Consider the following 22,916-nt stretch of genomic DNA (forward strand, 5'->3'; position numbering starts at 1 on the left):
TCATTGTAATATTGACATAAAAAGCATCCAGCAAGATTTCGATCTTGCGAATTCTGGTGTACGTCCACTCAGATTTAGCAAATAAATCATCCAAAAGCTCAATTTTCAGCAACTAGTGGGATAGAACCTACAGTCTCATTCAGAAGCAAGTTCTGGAAGCGAGCACTTGGCAGACCAGTGAGGATAAGAGCCACCACCTAGCTGCAGAAAACAAACCAAAGCTAGGAAATATAAACACATCTGAAATCATTTTGTTACCACACCAAATCTAACATAGTTAGATTCATCTTCAATTTCAGATTCTTGCAAGGCAACAAGACTAGATATAGGCTAGCAGCTTACTTGTAAATTTTTGTAATCTCTTGGAAACAAGTAATAGCAAGTAAAATATGAAACACAAGTATTTATTTCCTGTGTCTTACAATTACAACATTTATTTCCTTGTTGCCTTCTGCACTGCTCCTTTCTACTCTGAAATCTGTGCAGAATTTCACACCACCAATAATTTAATTGATGTCAGCTCAGCAATCTATCTGGGGTCTAGCTTGGCCTGATTTTGAGCCAATGTTGGACTGACTATTAAAATATATTGACAACATCTTGAGCGTCCCATAAATGTTATATCACTATTCAATATGCATACAGGAGAAATAGAATAAAAACTAGACTACAGCAACCAGCTCACTCAAAGTCCTTCAGTCACAGATCATTGAATCAACATCAGCAATCACCAGCAGTAAACAGAACACGAAAACAGCAGACTGCTATTTTTTATTATTTAAGTAGAAAGTGTTAAGTCCAGCTTTTTTTCCAATAGATAACTGACACGACAAAACTTGCTACCATAATCAGACAGGGAATGAGGATATACCTTCCTGAGTTCTAGCTGTTGAAGTGACTCCTGAAGCCTAAATCACCAGAAGAGGACAGCGGCCCACAGGTTACGACCATATTTCAGGAAAAAGTAGGCACGAATAGCTTCTCTCACTTCTCCTGTGGCCTTCCTGCTGCTTTGATCGCCCACTGGGAAAATGTATACGTACCACTCCAGCCTGAAGAAAGGCCATAGCGTGAATGGGAATTGGGACCAAAATCTCTTCTTTTCATAGTGATTTTTAACAAAAAATTTAAAACCTCAGCAACCTAATAAAACACATGGGAGGTTAAGAAGTAAAACTGGCTTGTTTCTAAAACAGGTCTTAATGTAGTATGCCTGTCATAACGAAAAAGGGTAAATGAAAAGCATGCCGATTCCTGTTATTCTTTGAGTTAGACCGTGCCCTTGGGTAGTATATGAAACCCCAGAAATGCAAAATATGAAAGTAATAAACATACAATTGCTCAGAACTTGATAATGATCTCTGTGAAACAAAATCTGAAGATTTTTGGTAGACTTTGATGATTTTGAACGTGGAATTAAGCTGAATGTATTTTAAATTAAACCTAAAATAAAAACAGCTGCTGGAAAACATGCATGACCAAATTCTTCATCTGAACATGTGCTGCTTTTGACTGTTTTCTTTTTGATTTTAAAACTTCACTGGCATCCTATATATTCAACTCCAGTATGAAGCAAAGTACAGTAGCTACTGTTGGCATTCAGTTAAGCCAATCTAATTTTATAGCATTTGTCTAACAACCCAGAACCACTGCTATTTCCATCGGTGAAGGATTACACCACCAAATAAATTTATTCACTCTGGTAGCTGCAATTCTATGTGCAATGGGGGCTAAGAGATAGCCAGTCAAAACCTAATCAAAAGGGAAAAAAAAGTGGAAAAAAGAATGATTGCTAATTAATTTTCCAAAGAGCTAATTTTAAGAACAAGCCAAGATTAAGTCATAATTGGAATTTTCCTGTATGAAAAATATTTTTTCCATTTAAAAAAAAGATAAGTATTTAGACTGCTTGAGAAACAAGGGAACAACACAGGAGAAAGGCACAGGAGAAGAAACTACTCAGTTTGCTGATAAATACAAAAAAAATTATCCCATCATGGCAAGTCAGAGGGCAAACTGAATGAAATGTATAGATTACACTTCCACTTGTGATTAAATCATCAAGCCAAAGTATTCCACAGCACAGTGGAAATGCCCTAACCAAATAAACTCTGAAAAAAAACATTTACTTGGGAATCTGATCTCCTACTCTCAATTCTACAAGATTCATTGGAAATTCTGGAGGGACACAAAACATGGCACGTTCTGCAGCACTCTGAATTGGAAAAGCTTTCATACCTGTGATGTTTTTGTAGATATCAAAAATCTATAGACAATACGTAAGCATAGCTCCCGTTATACTTGGTAGGATGACAGCAAAATAGTAAGCAATTCATTTCATGGTGCATGTCTAAAACCAGTTCTTTGTCTCATATTCACTTAGCTCTAAAACCTGGAGGTCTTAAAAAAGAAATATCACAGGCCCTAAAAAAAGTCCTAAAAAATTCACTCCTGTAAAATTCTTTCTTACTTTGTTTCCATCTCCTTGTGGTATCTGCATATATCAGAAAACTCTTCAGAGCAAAACAACAGATGTTTTCAGTAGCCTAAAAAGCAAAGGCTCATAACCACTGCCAAAATAAGACAACATTAGCTCTACCTAAACACCAGAAGATGAGCATTTTTAACAAGCTACTCCTAAATCTGAAATGTAATTAAATGTAGATTTAAAAAAATATATATATATCCATGTAATATCTTTACACATGCTAGAAAAACACCAAGCCAAACCTCAGCCCAGTCCACATGCCACACTATTGATACACCTCCCAGGACAAAGATAAGCTTTTGTTGTTTGCTGCAAGGCAGAATTTCCAAGGTTTTCACATACCCAAATTATGCATAAAGCTGTCCCTGACAGGCACGGCACCTAATACAGGAAAAGAGAAGCAACGGAGCTTTATTCGCTCATAATCCCCAGGAGTGAATGCTCCAGCTCCAGCAGCCGCCTGCCTCCTCAAAATCCCAGTGTCTTCACCCAAGCTGGCTACAGGAGGATGAGCTGGGATTGATGCGATTGCCACGTTTCAGATTTACTCTTTCCTGACCCATGAAGTATTCTTCCTTGCACCACTCCTTCTCTCTTAGACACTCCATCTAGTTGAAGGGCCTCAAAATGTTTGCCACAAGGCCCAGCTCTGCCAAGTATCAAGGTACTTGAGGAAACAACTGAGCAGCTGAAAACAGTCTAAAAGAAAACAATTAAATAGGTCCAAAATCTAAAGGATTTAACAAATAAAAGGCTGAAGAAACCAGCATCAGTCAAATGAAGAAAAGAAGATAAACTCAGAATCTTAAAATATGTAAAAACCAGTCACATATGAGACTAATCTATTCTCTGTATCCTTACAAGAGAGATCCTTACAAGCAATAACATGTTGCAAGGGAGAGAGATTTAAGTTCAAAATCAAGAGAAACTTTCTTAAAGTAATAACAGAACAACTTGCAAGGCCTGTCTAGGGACATTACAGAACCTCCATCATTAGAGGTCTTTAAGAAGAGTTTAAAAAACATCTGTTAGTAATGGCTCAAAGAATTATTCTTTCCTCAGGCAGGGGGTGGGTTACACGCCATGCAGAAGTCCATCTGCCAATCCCTGCTCCTGTAGAATATTTATCTGCTGTGGTGGAGAAGCATTTTGCACTACATCTTGGCAGAGAGGACGACGCTGAACACCTGTGTGGAATCACACCACAGGCAGGTCAGTCCACAAGCCCCCAGAAGAATGCCACTCCAAGGAGACTGAGCCACTCTTGCAGGAGGTCTCTGCCCCCTTCCTGAATGCTCAGAGACGAAGGATTTTTTTGCCAGACAGACAGTTTTTGGGACCAGTGGCTACAACCCAGCTGAAGCCATGTGTTTTCTGAGCATTTCTTTGTTATAGGATAGTGCATTGTTTTCCCCAACACTGTATGCATTTGTAGTTTCAAAGACATTGTTGGGCTCTGCAGTTACTCTTCACAGAAATACAATTCCAGAATTGAATTTTAGTTGAAATTCATCTGGAAGGTAAACAGGATAACAGGTTAATTTTGAAGAATCAAATTGAGCTTCCAGTACCATCTGTACAGATTTTTATTTTTTAAATGTGGAAATAGAGATGAAATACTGTCAGAAAATAAGACAGCCTGAAATTTAGAAGTGCAACCAATCACCACTTTCCACAGCTGGCCTTTTTATTGACACCCATGTGGCTGTTGACATTTTGACTTGCATGAATGGAAGATGTTCTCTGCAGCCCTCGATTCCCATAGCACCAACCCCTGCCATATGCAAGTTTTGACCAAGAGCAGCGGGCTCCAGGACTCAACACTATTAATTACTCCGAATGAAAAGAAGTGAAACTTGTGTCATTTGAGAAACATTCTCCAAACATCACTTTTTAAACAACCCAAGGCAAAAGAAAAAAACATTGTTTAAAATTAACCTTTCAGAGACCAAATAAATTAGGAGGGAGAGGAGGATAGGGAGAAGCTGGAGGACAACCAGTCTTCTAAACAGAAGTCATAAAATGGAAGCGTGCACTGGCAACAGGAAGCATGCACGTAATTCAGGCTGTATCAACCCTGAGTTTATTCCTGATCTTCCCTACCACTGCGACCTTAAAATTCTCCCCTTATTGGTTCAAATTTGAGAATTCAAAAAAGATTTGTCACCAACAGAAAAAAGGACATTGAAACAAACACTTTCCAAACATGGGTAAATCCACTCTCAACCTTGCAACAGCTAAGAGACCAGTTGAGCTACTTTCCACCCTTGCCTTCCAGCATTGCCAACTAAATCTTAATGTAGCAAGTACTGAAGTTCACTCCCCGTGAAGGAAGACATGTTTGACTAAGCTCCCCATGCCTCTTGCACCCACATGGAGATTGTACAGCTCAGCTGACAAGCCACAGCAAATCCTGCCCTTTCTGTCCTTTCTCCAAGTTTTTCAGTTGATTATTATGGGAATTTTAATCCCATTTTGTCCAGATATACTTATTAAATAAATTCTAAATAATGTCAAGGTTCTCATCAATCTGACCTTGGAACTGATACTGTAAATTTTAAGAGGGCAGTGAACAAGCCAGTTTCCATAAGAAAATGTGCAAGAGCATGATAGCAGCCACTTCAGTGTGTTTTGTTGTCAACACTATATTCTCCTTGATGAAAAAAGATGAAAAAATGCAGAAAATAAACATCATTAGTTCTGCTTTTGAAATATAAGGAGGACCAGTTTTCTCTCAAAATACCTTTTCATTCAAAATAGTTCAATTATTTCTCAAGTATACGGGCATAACAGCTATTTTTCAAGAGAATTTAGAAAAGTCACATAAATGCCAAACTGAACAGTTACACATAAAAATACATATGTTTGATGTCACATCATCAAAATATCCTAGAAAAAAGGTTCATCATGGATCCTGCCGTTGGAGTTCACCAGACTTACCTCTGAATTATTTATTTGGAGCAGGACTGGGATCTCATTTAAGTTTAATAGTTGTAAATAATATTACATCCATTTCCAATTTACTACCTAAATACAATACACTTTGGGCACATCATCATCACTGCCACACTTAAGAGCCGCTGCTATCTTTAGAAGATAAGACTGAAACAAGTCAAAACTACAAAATTTTAAAATTATTTTATTTAAACTATTTTTTTTATGTGTCAGCTTTGAAGTAAACTGTATGAATGGTCTTGCCTAACTATGGTCTGCTTAGAGAGCTTCACTATTTACACTGGACTATCAAAGAAGTCACTGTAACAATTGGATGGGGATATTCCCAGTCCATAATTTTGAATGTGGACTGCATTACAACAAAGTGGTTTGCATCAGAAGAATGAAAACTGCATGCTCTTAAGTAAATGAGATGGATATATAAAATCTATAGGATACTATGACTTGGAAGCTGAAGAAACTTTCAGGCACTCAAAAAGTATGGCAATAAAAAGGAATTAAAGTATATTTTGCTATGCAAATTTGAGCTTTTTTTTCCGAAGAAAACTCCCCATTAACAGACCTGTTGTTGACAGAAGATGCCGATCTTCTTTAAAAGGATGCAAACTTTGTTACTTTTACTCATGGTGCTTTAAGAGTCTCCAAAAAGCCTAAGTGGCATAAGCACCTCTTCAGAGAGGTAGTTCTCCTCAGAGGTATAATCTTATCATTTTCACCAGGGGCCTGCTGAAAGAATTTATTTGTGAAAGGATAACCTCGTGCAGTTTGAGCTTTCTCGCCCAGCTCCCTCCTCATTGCTATGCGGTGTGGGAGGCGAGTCTGCTGCAGTGCCAGCCATGTCCAGCCAGTCAGAACTAACCCTTTGTTCCACTTATTTGCTTTGCAGCTTCTTGCCATGCGTAGCCACCTCCAAAAACATTTACTCATATATTTTTGAAACCTTGGTGTCTTTTAGACAACTCACCACCAAGCTGGTTCAAAATAGGAAACTTTTGTTATTTTGTGAAAAGCTGTTCAGGATCTTTTGCAAAAAAACAGAAATACATGGCCCTGACTTTGTCACCTCTACTAACCATACAGCAGAGTGGAAATAAGAGCAATGTCATCTAAGGTACTGCAACACCACATTATACCAGGGTCCAAAACTGCAGAGCAGAGACTGATTTCCATTAGTTATAAATACCAACGGAATAATCCGATTCAGCCATTAGATCAGTTTCAGGAAGAAAAAGAGACCACAGGGTCAGCACTAGTGATCCATGTAAACACTCTAAGTATATCTAAGAAAGACTCATTATTACAGTACTCATTTCACTTTATGGGATAGAAATATTTCTTGGGATATAAGTACCTGAAACATACCCCACATACACAAAAAAAAAAAAATTAGGTTTGTTCACTGAGCATTATAAATGTACATAAGATCATAAAACACGCATGCAAGTATACCCTGCAATGCAAAATACAAATAAGCTAAGGTCTCTGAAGCAAAAGCAGACAAACAAGAAAGCATAAAAATCAGAAAACCTAATAAAGCAGACACTGGTGTTATATCAAGAATGCAGCTTCAACACTATCTTAAACAGCAAAAAAAAAAACTTTCAATATAAAATTAGTCTTCAAATGTGTGTATGGCTTATCTTTTTAATTCTTATTTAATTAATGCTCCCTATTACATTTTCAAAGTATTTAAAGAAAAAAATCTTGGTAAAATCACGATTCTAGCTCTTGGGAATCTGGTAATGCAAAAAAATCGCTCTCTTTGTTAGCCAAGCCACAAAGCATCTACAGAGCCTAATTCATCATGAAAATGCCAGGATGCCTGACGGCTGATTGACAGATCAGCCCTCTACTCGCTCCCTCTCCCCTCACAGAGGAGCCCCTTGGATACGACCTGTCTGCTCCTCCTGGACAGAATGGCTCCTGTGTGGAGCGGTTCTATACAAGAGCTTAGCTCAGGAAGAAGAGGACGGATTGAGCACAAAAGCCTTCACAGGACAGCCGGGCATCTGATGGTGGAGGAAACTCCTCCTCTGGTGTAAACGAGCATTTCCACACCGTTCCCCCTGCGAGGGAGTTGGCTGTGCTCCCCAGGCCTGCAGCCCCACGCAGGGCTCCAGGCTTTGGTAGCACAGCCTGGCACGTGCCCCGGTGGCTGCAGGGCTCTGCTGTCCCCGGGCTCTGACGGGTGCTGGAGGCTGAAGCCCTGGCTGTGGCACAACTGCACAAGTGATCAGAGTCCCCCTCCACACATAGGATTATGGGTTCAGCCTTTCTAGGTGTCAGTCAACCTGCTGCCTGCTTTAAAATTAAGCCTGCACTTAAGTGCTTTATGGGACTGGGGCCAGAACCCTCAATTTCTTACAGAATTGAGCCCTGTGTTTTTATATCCATGATGTTAGCGCGATCCTTCTGCCAAGCAAACCTTTTCCACAAGTTCTGTTTATTTTTCAGGACTGAGCTCAGTGAGTGGTGAGGGTTAACCTAAAGTACTGTGGCCTGATTGCCATGTATGTTGAAGGCAGTTTATACAAAAAAGCAGCTATAAAATATTCTGATTTTATTCGTCCTTAACTCTGCAAAGTAGCACTGGCATACGCAAGAGTGAGGCTCTCCCATTCAATCTGTGAAAGAACCTATTATATGTAGATGAGAAACTAAATGAAAATAATACTAAGTACAAGTAACATGGCATTGGATAATTTATGTTTTCAATATATACATTTTAGCTGTGTATTTGAAAAATCTAAAACTCTGTAAAACAAAAGAGAAACAAAAATAATGGAGTACTCAGAAAAATACTTTAGAAGCAGATGCTTAAACTAACCCACCCTCCAAATCCCCTAAAAAATATAGGTCATTTTTTTATTCATTACTAACATGCTGGTGAGAAACAACCCTAAACTTTGATACTCAGAGGCTATAAGCTTCAAAAACCAAAGGAAGCAACTGTTTAGTTCAGGCACTTTGTGGGAAAGCCATCTCTGCACACCTGATATTTTCTGATAAATTTGTTTTATAAAAGAAATTCAATTAGACACAAGAGATTTGGAGTTTTCCCCTTACCAGCAGGCCTTTTATTTTATTTTCCTTTGAAGACTCCTCTACAGTCGTTACTTTAATTGGGAATAGCGTCATATTGTTCTCCATTCCCTCCATTTCAGCCCCTTGTGCCCTTTCCTCGCTCTGCCAGCGCCGACTGGTGCAGACACACAAACGGCGGATTCCGGTCGCAGATCACAGCTTTGCTTAGACATAACTTACTGGTTTTGAAAGTTTTCTTCAGAACTGTAACACTTACCTGTATCCTCCATTCCCCACAGCAGCTGGTCCTAGAGCCTCCACCGGGTGCCGGGGTTGCCGCGGGCTGGACACAGCCGGTTCCGGCCGGTTCCCGCCGCCCCAGGGCGGCTGAGGGCACCGAGCTCCTCAAGGGAGCCAGCGCTGCCCCGGGGGCGGTCGATGGGTTGGGAATGAGGGTGTGGAGCTGGCCCCGGGGAAAACCTTTTAATTTCTGTCTATTTTTCATCATCCAACTCTCTTTTGTTGGCAATAACTTATTTTTCCCCGAGTCAAGCTGGTTTTGCCCATCAAAGGAGTTGGTATTGATAGAATAAAGAGGGGAATGTGTCTTCACAGCAGGGAGTAGTGGGGAAACTGTGTGGAGAGATACAATCACCGGTGCTCCAAGGTGATAGTCTGGCCACTTTACATGCAAGAAGAACCTGAGGACTTGAATGAATTTAAACAAACCTAGATATCTACCTCAAGAAGTTTGCATAGGCTAAACCTCTGAACTTTAGGAACTAGTACGCATATGCGTAATGAACTCATACGTAGTAACTTCTCCTCCCAGGGGAGGCATAAAGTAAGGTTAATGAGACCCACGGTGCATGATGCGAAGGGGGGTACGTGTTCAGGGGGATCTGTAGTAGGCGGGCCGGGCAGTCCGTGCACTCTGAGTGCCTCAGCCAGTGGGGAAAGGAGGAGGGAAATTTGCGGCCGGGAAATTAGGATAAAAAGGGGGCTGCATCCCCCATCAAAACCGAGAGACCCCACCGGGATCTGCCCGTGGACTCTCCCTTTATTCGAATAAAGTATATTTTACAGGACTCCTCTGTCTCCTCTTGGAACCAGTGACCCCTGGCAACGGCATTTTCCACACGGTACAGACCACAAACTTTCCCGCCTTACCCTTCCCTGCCCTGTCCTGCTAAGGAGCGTGGGATGGGCAGCCGGCCAAGGTCAACCCACCACAAACACCTTTCTCTGGTTCACTTCACTGACGCTTATTTGGAAATGTTTGGTTTCGATTCTGCTGTTAGCAGATGAGTTCTGACTTTTGGTACAGAAAAGCCAGAGGATAAAAATTTGTCAGGCTCTTCAAGTTCCTGGTCTAGTGTCATATAAAAGCATGACATCAAAGGTTCATACAAAATTACAAAAAAAAAAAATATATTTTTGCCTCCACAGAAGGCAGCAGTGTCACATTTGTCCATTAAGGGGAAAAAGAAAAGGGGGGGGGAAAAGCATGTAATTAAAATTATGTAGCAAGCATATTTAGAATGAGAAAGAATGGTGAACTCCATATACAGAAGGCAGCAGTGTCACATTTGTCCATTAAGGGGAAAAAGAAAAGGGGGGGGGAAAAGCATGTAATTAAAATTATGTAACAAGCATATTTAGAATAATGAGAAAGAATGGTGAACTCCATATATTGACATAACAGCAGTAATTCAGAACATCACCTTATCAAATTTTTAGCAAAATATTGACTACGTCAGAAAGAAAACCAAAAGACAGAAAGCACAGATGTCTCCCTAAACAGAACCAATGGCCTTTCTAAACAGGTATCTCCACAGTTTTGAATAGGTCTATTGCAGCATCATGTGACCAAATAAACATAATTCAGCAAGGGACAAGGATGGAGAAAAATACCCCAATTTCCTCCACTATCCAGACTTCTGCTCCTCTGATCATCTTCCTGTACACTGTATCTTCCTATTGCCCCCTGCCAGTCTAAGACACAAGGGCCCTGTGCTCATCTTTCAAAGAGCAGTCCTGACCCGACTATAACTATACAAAGCAAAGACTTGAATACGTGATAAATACATTTTAAGGATTATTATATTTTCCTCTCTTTTCCCTATCCTCCACTCCTTATTAATAGTTCCAGTAGTAAATGCCCTCTAGGGCACTCAGCAGCAACTAGACCCACCTCCGTGAAGATGAGGATTCACATTTTGTCATGGCTCACGAGCACACGAGCTATAAGTCTACAATAAGAGCAACACAAAATCTGATTAGAGAGGATTAAAACTCTTTGATATTCCAGAAAATGGCCACAGGGGATGATGTAGAATGGAGCAGGTGATTGAAGCCACCAATATGTGCATCAGGCACAGGAGAACAGAGGCTCTTAGCATTGTAAAAAATAAGCTTTGGATATTTTCACAGTAACTGCTGCTTGTATCTCAGATGAAATACACAACTGTCAAAATGCTCAGGCCACATTCTGACTTGAAAAATCAGATATTTTATGGTATTTCCACTTAGTGATGCATAGAAGCCAACACTTGAGGTAGCTTAGCCATCACCTGAAGTCACAGACAATAAAATTTGTGCATGTTTCTTTCTTTGACAAGAAGAATGCCAAATTTTGCTCTAAACAGAGCCCCCTTAGGAGGAAACTTTATTCAGGGTGTGCTCACTTGGTCTGATGGCTGCAGGAAGCATTTGGCTGCTGCATATCAGGCACATCTTTCTCCACACAAGAAAATCACCAGGGGCTTTCACCTGATCTGCTACAGAAGAAGGGAACACATACCACGAGTCACCAGGATCCAGCTCCCAAGCTGTGCCCTCGGCTCCCTCAGGCTGTGTCGGCCCTGACCCAGTCCAGCCCCATGTGCTGGTGCTGCTGGCTGCCTGATGCCTTCCTAGCACAGCTGGCATTATAACTGCAAGACCAAATGCTGGTAATGGCAATTTTATCTCAATTATTCCAGCTAATGTTAACCTACTAGAATAACTATTGGGGAAGAAAGTACAAGTCCCTCACAAAAGGCAGCTTCTTTTGCGGCAGAATGTGATGAGAACCAACTTGCTCTTCTTTCTCATTTCATTTGATCATCTAATATCAGCAGAATTAAATCTTGCACTCAGACAAATTGCAAAATTGAGCCTCTTTTACCCAGTTTCCTGGTTCCTTAAGTCCCTACCCAATGAAGCTGTAACAGCTGAGGATCTCCTCAACCTCCATCTTCCCCTTGCACTCCAAAAGCCAGAATTTTTCAGGCTTCCTCCAAAGCTATTGCCTCTGTGTCTCCCAGGCTAAACACTTTGTGTTCATGGCTTAAGACTGAACTTTGGCAAATGAAGCAATCAGCTCTTACATTATGAAACATTTGACAGGAAAAAAAAATACTCGAAGGAGAGATGGAAGAATTAACAGTCCTCTTTAGCTGAAGATGGGAAAGACAAGTGAAGTCTCCAAGCTGCTTGCAAAAGAACCCTGCAGCAGTAAGCTTTGTGCCATTCAACAGCTAAAAGATGAGCAGGGACATGAAGCAAAATACCTACAAGTTAACAGACTAGCAACCAAATGCCTTGTTGATAAAAACAGGACTGGAGGCTATTTATAAAAAAATAATTTTAAAAAACCCACCAGTGTTAATTTTTTTATAGTTCAGTTTTTATATTCAACAAAAGGTACCATTGTTAAATACACACTTTGGGTGTGGGGTTTTGTTGGGTTTTTTTTTCTTTTTTTTTCTTCCCTAAAATCTAAACTATACTAAATACAAAAGAAGTTATGAAAAGCTTTCATAACTAATGTTTAAAAATTAAATCAATCTGGCAACATTTATGTTTAAATTGTCAAATCATCTACTGGCAACCAAACAGTTAAAGAAAAAAACAGGGGGAAAAAGCCTTAAAAGACTCAAGAGAATTAGCTGTTGCTAAAACAATTTTATGGTCCTTTCCACTTCACTGGAGGTAGTTTGTATGGCTGACTGGAATCTATTCAATGCTGTCAAACATCTAACACTCCCATAGCTAGACACCTTACAATGAATAACAAGCAGTCTAGCTGCCAATATGCTAGAGCTGCATTTTTTACCAGGGACTGGACTCCAACCCAGCAACACTCTAACTTCATTGTTTGATGCCTTGTTAATTTATAAGACCAAAAATTAACCACAACAAACAGAAGTGCCAAAACTCCAAAGCACTGCAGCTACACAATCCATCATATTTAATAAACCACAATACAGAAAGTCAGGTTCATTAAAAAAAACCTGCACATCTAATTTCCCTTTTGTAGTTTAAATTGATTTTGCAATAGAAAATAACAATTTCCGTAGATGACTTACACCATCGAGGGAAGTTTACAATAGGTGCACAGAATTTAAAAAAAAGAAGGAAGTACTAACAATGAATAAAGTGTACACAACTCCTGTTGAAATGCTGAGCACATCACCTGTCATCTTGAGTATCATCATTTCCATAAATACTATCCCAACCATTGATTGTCTTGCTCATTGTTGTGCTTCAAGCAAAATCTTGGACTCTTCCCATATTTACATCTTCATCTTTCAACTGCAGTAATGGTGAAGCGCTGACACCAGAATCCTATTCCAAGTAAAACAGGGAGTGCTCGGTGACGATGCTGTCTCTGTGAAATCACAAGTGGGCTCTCTTGGCAGGTTTATGGTTGGGACTTTGATAGAACTTCCCATTCTGTAGCTCATAACCTGGCACTGGACCCACATGGGCACACCCTCCTCTTCCTACAGCGTCGAGCTGAAGTCAAACACTACACAGACATGAAGACATAGGGTATATACTCTGCAGTATGTTCAGTTTCAGGGTGAAAATCAGACTGAACATGTACTTTACACAGGTTAACGACTCTGGAAGTTGCTTTTCATTATTATTTTAATAAAATTACTCTTGGTTGTAGAGTTCCCAGGAACTAGTTCTTTAGACACCAAAAGGTGCTGAAAAAATCCAGAGCTTCAGTTTGGCAAACAAAAGGAAGCAAAGCAGCTGTTTAGAGAGAAAAATGGTGATACCATGCAGATACACAGCCCTCTGAGAAAAACTGCATTCAAATCAATAGTAGAACTAAGAACCTTCCTACTAAATAAAAATAAATGCTACATGAACGAGCCTTTTAGAGCTGAGTTGACTATCCACACTCTAAAAAAAGCTGCTGGTTCACTTGAAGGAGTGAAGAAAAGCAGTGGGCTGTGCACGTGAACATTTACACTGCCCCTTGCCCATGCTTGTGTTAGTTCTGCAGCACCTGACATCACAGAGGGGCAGGTGAACGCTCCCGCAGTGGCCAAGGACACTTCCTTCTGCAACCACACACTTTTAAGCAAATATTTCGAATTAACATCAATGTTGCATCATTGTTTTTGTTAAAGAAGAAAACCGTAATGTATAAAATATGTTTTTCTGAAATCTATCACCTCTTGTAATTACTCTCCCTAGCTGAAGATAGAAGCCATAATGTCAGGTGAAGAATAAAGAACGGATTTTTCACTGTGTGGCTTTGGCCTCTTCCTCTGAAAGCAGGTTGCTGCTTCTTGGCTTTGTATTTAACCTGCTGTGTCTGCTCCCTACACTCAGGTAATGCACTGGCCATGCACAAGCCTGTGCAGCTTTGAAGAAGCATCAGAATCATGCAGAAATGAATCTAGTTGGAACCGACACGCATGCAAAAGGCCCCTGGAAGACTCACCTGTACCCCAGGTGAACGGCATACAGCCCCCAACTGGCACTTCCCAGACACCCTGGCAGGGAGGCCAGGCCAAACCAGGGCATCTTGACTGTGAATGGAGAACAGCAGAACGGCGCATGACTCTTCTCGCTGACAGAAGCCTTTGTCAGAAGGCAGCAGCCCCAAATCACTATAATTCCCCAGACCTTAATCACAGTAATTAACCACAAATGGTTAATCACAATCAAAGCTGGTCTCAGATCAAACCCCAGTAAAAAGCTACAACCATCAATTCTATTGATAGGAACATACAACAAAACTTACAGGGTGCATGTTTACACAAAACACAGGATTTAGGTAATGGAAATTAGAACTTGCTTACTGCTCTGCCAGGCAGAAAAGACCTTTTTATCTTACTACAGATTAATGACTTGCTAGTAGTTGGTTAAGCACCATCAGCAAGTCGGCAGTCAGCTGGGAGGTGAGGTGTGACTCGTGATGGACTGCCCCTGGGCGCGAGGAGACGCACACCCAAAGGAACGACCGCGTCCCTCAACACCAGCTTGAGGCTATACACGTTATGGAACACCAAATTCTCAGCCATGTGCTCAGTCAAACAACATGACAGCTGGGTAACACCCAGTAAATATCTCTCAGAACCAACTCAATTGTAATTATGTGGTGGTTTTGATTTCTACCCTGATTGATAATAATTTACATTTTTGAAAATACATTGATTTCATTTTAACCTATTTCCTACTGACTAAATACCAAATTTCAAGCCGTTCTACCACTACAGATGAGAAGATCCTTAACACCAGGAAATCAGGCTACTCTCTAGTATCAAACATCTGCATGGAAGAGAATTGTCATTAACCACCAGGGACCAGAAAGCTCCTTGCATCTCCTTAAAGAGCTGTTCAACAGCTACAGGAGGTCTAATTCTCCAGAAGACTTTTGTAACAGATGGGAATGAGGCAAATGCATTGAACAATTTAGATGATTATTTCCAGAAATACTTGTACACTACTCAAGTGTCAAAAGGCTTTTACATCAAGCAAACAGCACGTGGCAAGACTTACAAAAGCTGACTGCAAGAATTAGATGCTTATACTCCATGAAATTCAGTTGATTCCAGATATGTAGTTCCACTGCTCATTTTTAAAAATTCATTCATGACTGGCTGCAAGATGAGGGCAGTATCTTAATGCTTATAAAGCCAAAGAGAAATAAAACAAAATTTTAATATGGGCATATTTGTGTATGTCTTACAGCACTGAAAACCATTCTTCTACCTTTTGCACAGAAATGGCTCATTCCATTACAAGGTGTCTCTTCAGGTCACTTCACCAGGTTTCTAAAAGGTCTCCTCCTTTCCCTGGATTCAAAAGGGATTTGAACCTGATGTACACGCATGTAACTTTGGTCCACGACAACAAAATACACAAGGTCACACCTTCAAAGTGATTGTGTCAGTCAAGATCACCTCTGCAAGAGGCACCACTAAAGCAGAGAACTTCAATAAGGCAACCATTCCAGCTCCTTCAAGGTCACCACGTGTCTTCCGTTTTTTGTTTTCACAGGAGGTTTCCTACAAAGTGCTTCAAAAAAGCAAAATGCCATTTAAAGTAATATTTCTAGTGCAAACATTGCACAATATATCTTTCACTTTACATTTTCAGCAATCTAACTACAAGGAATTGAATATACTGCTTTAAGTATGGTTCTTATACTTATTGACAGCTGGTGTTGATCACCTGAACTGGAAAACTTGCAGGAAGGAAGCACCTGAGTTCAGCTCTGAGTGTTCTCCAAAGTCTTCAGGAGTGTTTTATGATACTGTTCAATGTCTTTAATCAAGTAGTTCATTACTGGCTGGCAGAAACTCTTTGTTGCTGTGAACTCAGCACAAAGTTATTTTGTTCATAGTACTGCCATTTCCTTTTCAAATCTGTAAGCTTATCGGGCATCAATCTCCTGCTGCTGGAAGTTTGGCAGTCTTTTCTCTACGCTTTTATTTTCCTAGAGGTGACCGTTTTAATGGGTCTCAGGATTTTTATTTCTCTGGATTTTTTTCCTTCTCCATTCCTAATACTTTCAGATCATCTAAATTATTTTCTCTAAGCCTACCATATACTGCTGAATTTCTACCAGAACATTTATGGCAGGATTGTAATTTTCTTTTCCCTTGGTTGACCCCCCCTCTAAATTCCAGCTCAAGCCCACCACAGTAATGGAGGCATTTCAGGATACACCAGGTATATTCTTCCAGAGGCAGATGCTTCTCTTCCACCCTTAAATTGAACCTAGTAAATATCTACATAGTTTCCTTGTTCAGTACTAAAGGTATTAGGTGCTAAGGAACTATTTGTTCCAGTTAAATGCAACGTTAAACAAATCTTTGCAGCTTCCAGTTGGCTAAAGATACGTGTGGGGGTGCACCACATGTGCCTGGAAAGGACACTGAAAGTCTACCCTCAAATACCTCTAGAAATGAGGTGCTGCTGGAGTACTGTGCTAAGAACTGCAAAAAAAACCCCAAATTATCCTCATTCTTGTTTTACCTCTATCATTTACTTTTTGTTGAGTATTACTAAACAAATCATACGAGCTCCCTCCATTTGGTTTTCAAGATAGGACACCAGCTATTTTGTAAGCATATTGCAAGAACCAAATACAGGCCGTTCTTTCAGTGCTTCTGTCGTCCTTGGACTCTTGTTGCCTCCCAGCTCTCTCCAACCCTACCAGCATTCTCCACTGTGCCCAGCACAGCAGCCCCCGGCACACCGCTCTGCCGCTTCCCGGGGGGCACTGCTGCAGCTCACCCTCCCCACGTGCCAGCCACCAGACCAGGCAGCTCTCCAGCCTGTCCTGCACAGAAGCAGCAGAGGCCAGGCTGAGGCCAGGCTCTTCAAGCCAGGCGCTCTTCGCACCAACGGGATTTTTTTTAATTTATAATAATGGACTTCACCTCGTTTGAGCAAAGTACCCTGAGTGCTTTATTGCTTTATTTCAACCCTTCCCCCGTTTAAAAGAAAACATAATCTAACTTTCCATTATTCATTATCATCCAGCAGGCTGCAAGCTAAAAAAGAACTCTAATTTTTAGCCATATTGTCTATTAAAAAAAATGTAAAAAAATGTTTCCTAAAAGGGCAGGTGTATTAATTAAGGCTACCTGTGGAGAAATTAAAATTACTAGGAGTGTTCTGCTCTCCTGAATGCGTTTCCATAGATTATTTATAATTGAATGAAACCAATTACAACATTTGTAATGGAAACTGTACACGAGTTCAACATCTCCACTTTTGCAGAAGCTGAAGAGCGCAACGCAGGAAGAGAAAAAGGCCTCTACAGTTTTACAACGGGCAAAGAGAAGGTATCTTCTTTTCTGAAAAAAATTTCCCCTAAAAAAACCCAGTAAATACACTGGGTACAAATCTCATCAGCACAGCCCAAAAGGGTCCTAGTGTAACTGGGAATCAGAGCCCAGATTCCAAGAAGCCATCTCACACAGCCAGAAATCCTGGAACTGAGGATTTCCATTTCTTCAGAGAAGGAAATATAGCTTAATTAGACTCAATTTTCTAAGTAATGGTTATCCTCTCTAACTAATCAGTGAAGTCTTAAATCAGTATCAGATTAACGCTTGCTCAAATAGTGGAACATGCTCTGTCTTCAGAATGTAATCTTACCCTCTGACAACTGAAAAGGTGAGAAGACTGAGGATAACACACACGGGCATTTAAGTTTTATTTTCAAACAGAAAACATCCTTTGCAGTCCCTAAAACAACACACAATCTTCTGTGCACAGAGATTTTGCTAGAGAGAAAACAAAGATAACTTGGGGGAAAATAAGAACTAATGTAATTTCAAATGCAACATCATTTTCTGAATTCATTCTGACTGGAAGAAGGAATATGGTCAAAGTTACTGCTACGGAACTGAGAAAGACCCAAATAAAATTATTTGAATAATCATTAAAGAAAATCCTCAGTCTGAAAGACACTTCAGAGAGAATCCTACTTCCAAATCAGCTAAAAGCAATATACTCCTTGAGTTCAGCTGTAATTACCAGATATTCACCCAGATTATGACTTTTAACCCTGTCAGTAAGCTAAGCAAGTGCATATCCATTACGAGGGCTGACACACACAGTGCAGAATTATGTTTTAGCGTTTTGTGACATGCAGGAAATGTTTCTGTATTGCAGGAAATATCTGCCAGACCATTTTTGCTGCCAGTAATCAGAAAGCTTAATTTTATTCCTAATTGCTTCTGTGTAATCAGTACTGAAGCAACTCAAAGATTTAGGATGGATGTATCTATAGTCAGACAATGCTAATATATATTAACCATGTACTTTGACTTTCAGTTCCCTTCTAGACTCATACAGAAACAACATCTGGGAACAACATCTGCAAGAACATCATTCATCCTGTGCTCTAGGTTTAACATTGCTTTATGGGACACGTTATGACTAGTAGATATCAGCACGGTGAAGACCTGCTAAATGTAGATTATAAAAACCCCCAAGTACTTCTCATAATCTGGTAACATTTTCACTTGATATCTGTAGTTATCTCAATTCACATTGCCTCAGGTTCTCCCTTTCTTTTTGTCAATAACACTTGAGCCTGCTACATTTATATTGACTGTAAGTTGGATGTTCTAAACTGAAGAGATCTGTGATATTAGGTGTCTTTCAAGGCTGAACACATACAGGCATTTTTCTCCCAGTAAAATACTTCCTTAATACAGATACCCTCTGCCATAGCCTCTTTCTGTAAACTCTTTGAACTATTTTTTTCTCTCACATAATAAGGTGACCAGAAGTCAGCACAGGAATTAAACTTTTCATCCTGTGCATTTCCTCCTCATTTGTTCTCTGCAAGGATCCTTTTGCTTTCAAGACAGACATATCTGTCTGTACTTTTTCAGTGAGTCTTTACCCTGCTTAAGGCCACACTGCTGCAATTTTCCCCTTGACAGTCATGCTGAACCTCATACAGATGTCATCAGCTGCAGGATCAGCCATTGCAATGATTTCTGGTCTGATGTTCAACACCTTGAGAGAACACCTGCCAGTCATATGCTGCTATTATTATGAGACAGATCTACTATCCTAGTTCTTTCTTCCTTACCACTTACAAAAACAAATCCACTTTATTTTTATCCTTTAACTTACGTAAATGCTGTCAAATAAGTTTGATTTTTTTCCACTCTCTTTTTTCTATTTGTTTTATGATAGGTGTACTCCTAAAAGACCCATGCTACGTTTCTGATGTCTCAGTCAACACAAAAATAAGTGGGGCTCTAAGATTATGAAAGTTAATTTCTTTGCCTTTATTTAGAAACTTGCTTTTCTAAACCCTTACATCAACTTCTATGGAATGTCCCCACACACGATCCATACTCACGCCAGGGAAACACTGCTCTTAGACCTACAGGATCAGATGTTTTAGAGTATGAAAATACACTGCTTATAGCAGTGATAAGTAAAACATACCCCAGCTTTTTGTTTAGGAAATTCTGCAGACAAGACCAAGATAAGATGGAATTAAGCTTTTTTCAGTGTTGACCTGTGATAGGACAAGGGGTAATGTGTGCAAATTGGACCATAGGAGGTTCAAGGTGAATATCAGGAAAAATTTTTTTCCTGTGAGGGTGCCGGAGCACTGGAACAGGCTGCCCAGAGAGGTTGTGGAGTCTCCTGCACTGGAGTCATTCAAAACCTGCCTGGACGCCTTCCTGTGTGATGTACTCTGGGTGACCCTGCTCTGGCAGGGGGGTTGGACTAGATGATCTTTCGAGGTCCCTTCCAACCCCTGTGATTCTATGATTCTATGATTTACAGGGTGGCTTGTCAAACTCCCCCCAACCCTTTCATTTCAAAGCAGACCACTGAGCACCATCATAATTATCGGTAATGTTTTCATGGACTATTAAACAAAGATCTAGGTGGAAGACTAAAAACCTACACAAAGACAACGCCAAATTGTTTCAGTGTTTATTCATCAAATAATGCAAGTGATAAACGGGAGCAGCAAATACTTGGAGGCACTTACTGTGGCAGAGAGCTGTGGGCCGTTGAGCTGCGCGTGCAGGACGGCTTCGTTGACGGCGTTGCGGATTCCCGTCAGCGCAGTCTCCAGGTCGTGTGAGGCAGCCACTTCGTTAGTCAGATACTCCAGCGTGGAGATGTACCCCCTCCACTGCATGTCCAGTTCTGACACACTGGCCAAACAGCCCCTCATGACGTTCAGACAGTACCCGACACAGGGTCTGATGAGCGTCAGGCCCTGGCAATGTGGGCAGTACTGCATCTTCACCAGAGCTTTGCTACACTCCTTGGTGAGAGCTGCATGTTCAGTAGTATTTATCACTTCGACGCCCAGACTGAGGGCCTGGCTGAGCATCCGACTTGCCCAAAGAGATTTTGACAGCTCTGTAACCAGGGTTTTAGAATAGCGTCCAAAAGGATTTATGTCTTGCCTTGTAAGCCGCAGACACTCTGTATAGTCCTCTGATAAATCTGTAATTCCTGGGTTTATTAGCCGACTATACACCAGAGGGAAGAGACTGTCAAAGAACCGTAATACTGCACTTTCCACCGTAGTCTCTGCGCCCAGAATGTAGAGAGAGAGGTCTGTAAACAGTTCTTTAACAGGCTCTGCTGCTTCTTTTGCCATAGGTCTGTAAGCTGTCTCAAACAGGGAACTTGTGCGGTTCTCAGCAAAGCGAAGCAAAGACTCAAAGGTCTCTAAAAAAAAGGGGCAGAGGAGAGAAAGAACTAGAGGTTAATGGCAAGCACGTGACATTTCATCACTGGAGTAATATTGTCCTGAACAGGACCATCAATAGTTACATGACATCTGCAATATGAATACACTAACAGTTAATACAGCTTTCATCAGTAATATGATTAAAAAGACACCTACATATTACACGTGTACTATAACGGTGACATGTAATCCACAAATTTTCTGTAAAACAAGGTGACTGTACTGTCACTAACTAGACCCTGACCCAAACACTAGAGGTCAATGAAGGACTCGCACAGACTCCAGTGACCACAGGCAGAGTCTCTGTAAGGTGGTTTTTCTAAATGACACTGCATTTGGGCAGCTCCACTAGGTTCCTTTCCCAACCATCCCTCCAGCTCCCTCAAAGCTTGCAAGATAACCGAACACAGACAGAAGTTGAAGCTTTTTGTTTTGCAGCCCTGGGAGCGGGTGCCTGAGAGGCACTTCTGGTGAAGTACAGCTGAGGAATAAAGGAAGGATGTTGCATGAATGAATGTTCTGTCAGCATCAGCTAGGTCTGGACACCAGCTAGTGGTTGGGCAGCACTCGACATTCAGTGCACTGTGAAATAAAGTCAGGAAAATTGTATCTCCTTTAACTACACTATTTTTGACTAAGTGACCTAAAAAAAAAAGTAGTATTATTTAAGGAGTGCCATGGTTAACACATTTCAAACTGCAGAAGGCAAATATTATACACTCAAAACACTGATTAAGGTGCTTGAATTCATAGGCAGGAGTGAGGAAGGGATCAGTTCCCAAGATTGTTTTTAATGACACAGAATACAGTAATCCACACCATTCCCACTGCTTTCTTTGGCACCTCTACAACAGAAAGGCTCTGCCATAAATCATTCTCTGGATGGTGAGTAGCTCCAGTCAAGGCAGGAGACCTATCACTTTATACCTCCTGAGGACTGGCCAGATAATGGGTTTCTAGTCTGAGTCTATTCCACATTCATCTGAACATCGCCATGGGACTCACTGCAAGGTAACACAAACCCAAGCTGCCCAAAGATCAGCCCAGCAAAGGCACAGGTACAACACTGGAACTCAAGGTTAGCACACGCCGGCAGAGTTCTGCCGTGAACCCTGCTCCAGGCCTTCTCCATTACACCTCCCCGGACAACTAAACTGCTTGCTGTGATAAGCATTACAGCCCCTTTACCACAAGGTGTGATCAAACCGGAGAGATGATACAACATATCTCATCGTATATTAAATCCCCAGTGTTTTACACGCGCACACGCTGCATCCTTCTGCCAGAGAATCACTTTGGCATTCCCACTGGTATTACAGCAGCTAATACTCTGGAAGTGCTTATAAAATCCTAGAAAAATTAAGAATTCAGATACACTTGAGTTGAAAAGGAAGAAAGTTCCTTCTCGGGCAGAGGAACACCTTGCCAGGTTTCAGACTGAATCAAACGCTATCTGTCAGCTGTAAGCCTGTGATGGACACGCTGACACGACCCAAACCCTGGAGCAGTCACCTCTGTGCTGCCACACGTCTGCAAAGCTTTGTTAGCCACATGGCCCCTGCCTGTTTATTTCTAGAGGAAACCTAAACACCGTTTGTTTACCACACTAAAAAGGCAATGGGAATACTCAAAACATAAAACCTGTTTTACACTTCCTCCTTCAACTACACAGGCTCTTGTGGATATTCAACATCCTACAGATACTGAGCTTGTCATGAGATGATGGGACCAGGGACTGTCTCCCTGTAATGCCCACAGCCTTATGCTGTTTCTTTACCTTCCACATCCCAAAGAGGAGAACTGCAGGTGTCGCCCCCTTAGCTGAACACTAAAGGAAATGCATTTATGGATGTGCAAGTATCCTTATGATCCTGGGAAGTAACAGTCCCAGATGGGAGTAGAAGTCAGTGACAATGTACATCCCAGGAAAACAGGATCATAGAATCATAGAATCAT

General features: G+C 40.9%; 1 protein-coding gene across 1 annotated transcript in view; it reads right to left on the minus strand.

Annotated features, from left to right (window-relative positions):
• GPC5 (glypican 5) overlaps window positions 1-20,938 on the minus strand; it is a gene marked incomplete at both ends in the record, with an annotated part of 39,773 nt that extends 18,835 nt beyond the window's left edge. Inside the window, one exon of the mRNA XM_008947258.1 lies at window positions 20,244-20,938. Coding sequence (XP_008945506.1) covers window positions 20,244-20,938 — 695 coding nt within the window. The remainder of the gene's footprint in view (window positions 1-20,243) is intronic.
• Window positions 20,939-22,916: the final 1,978 nt, after the last annotated feature.

Source organism: Merops nubicus, unplaced genomic scaffold (genome assembly GCF_000691845.1).
Source record: "Merops nubicus isolate BGI_N331 unplaced genomic scaffold, ASM69184v1 scaffold9289, whole genome shotgun sequence".
Classification (NCBI taxonomy): Eukaryota; Metazoa; Chordata; class Aves; order Coraciiformes; family Meropidae; genus Merops; species Merops nubicus.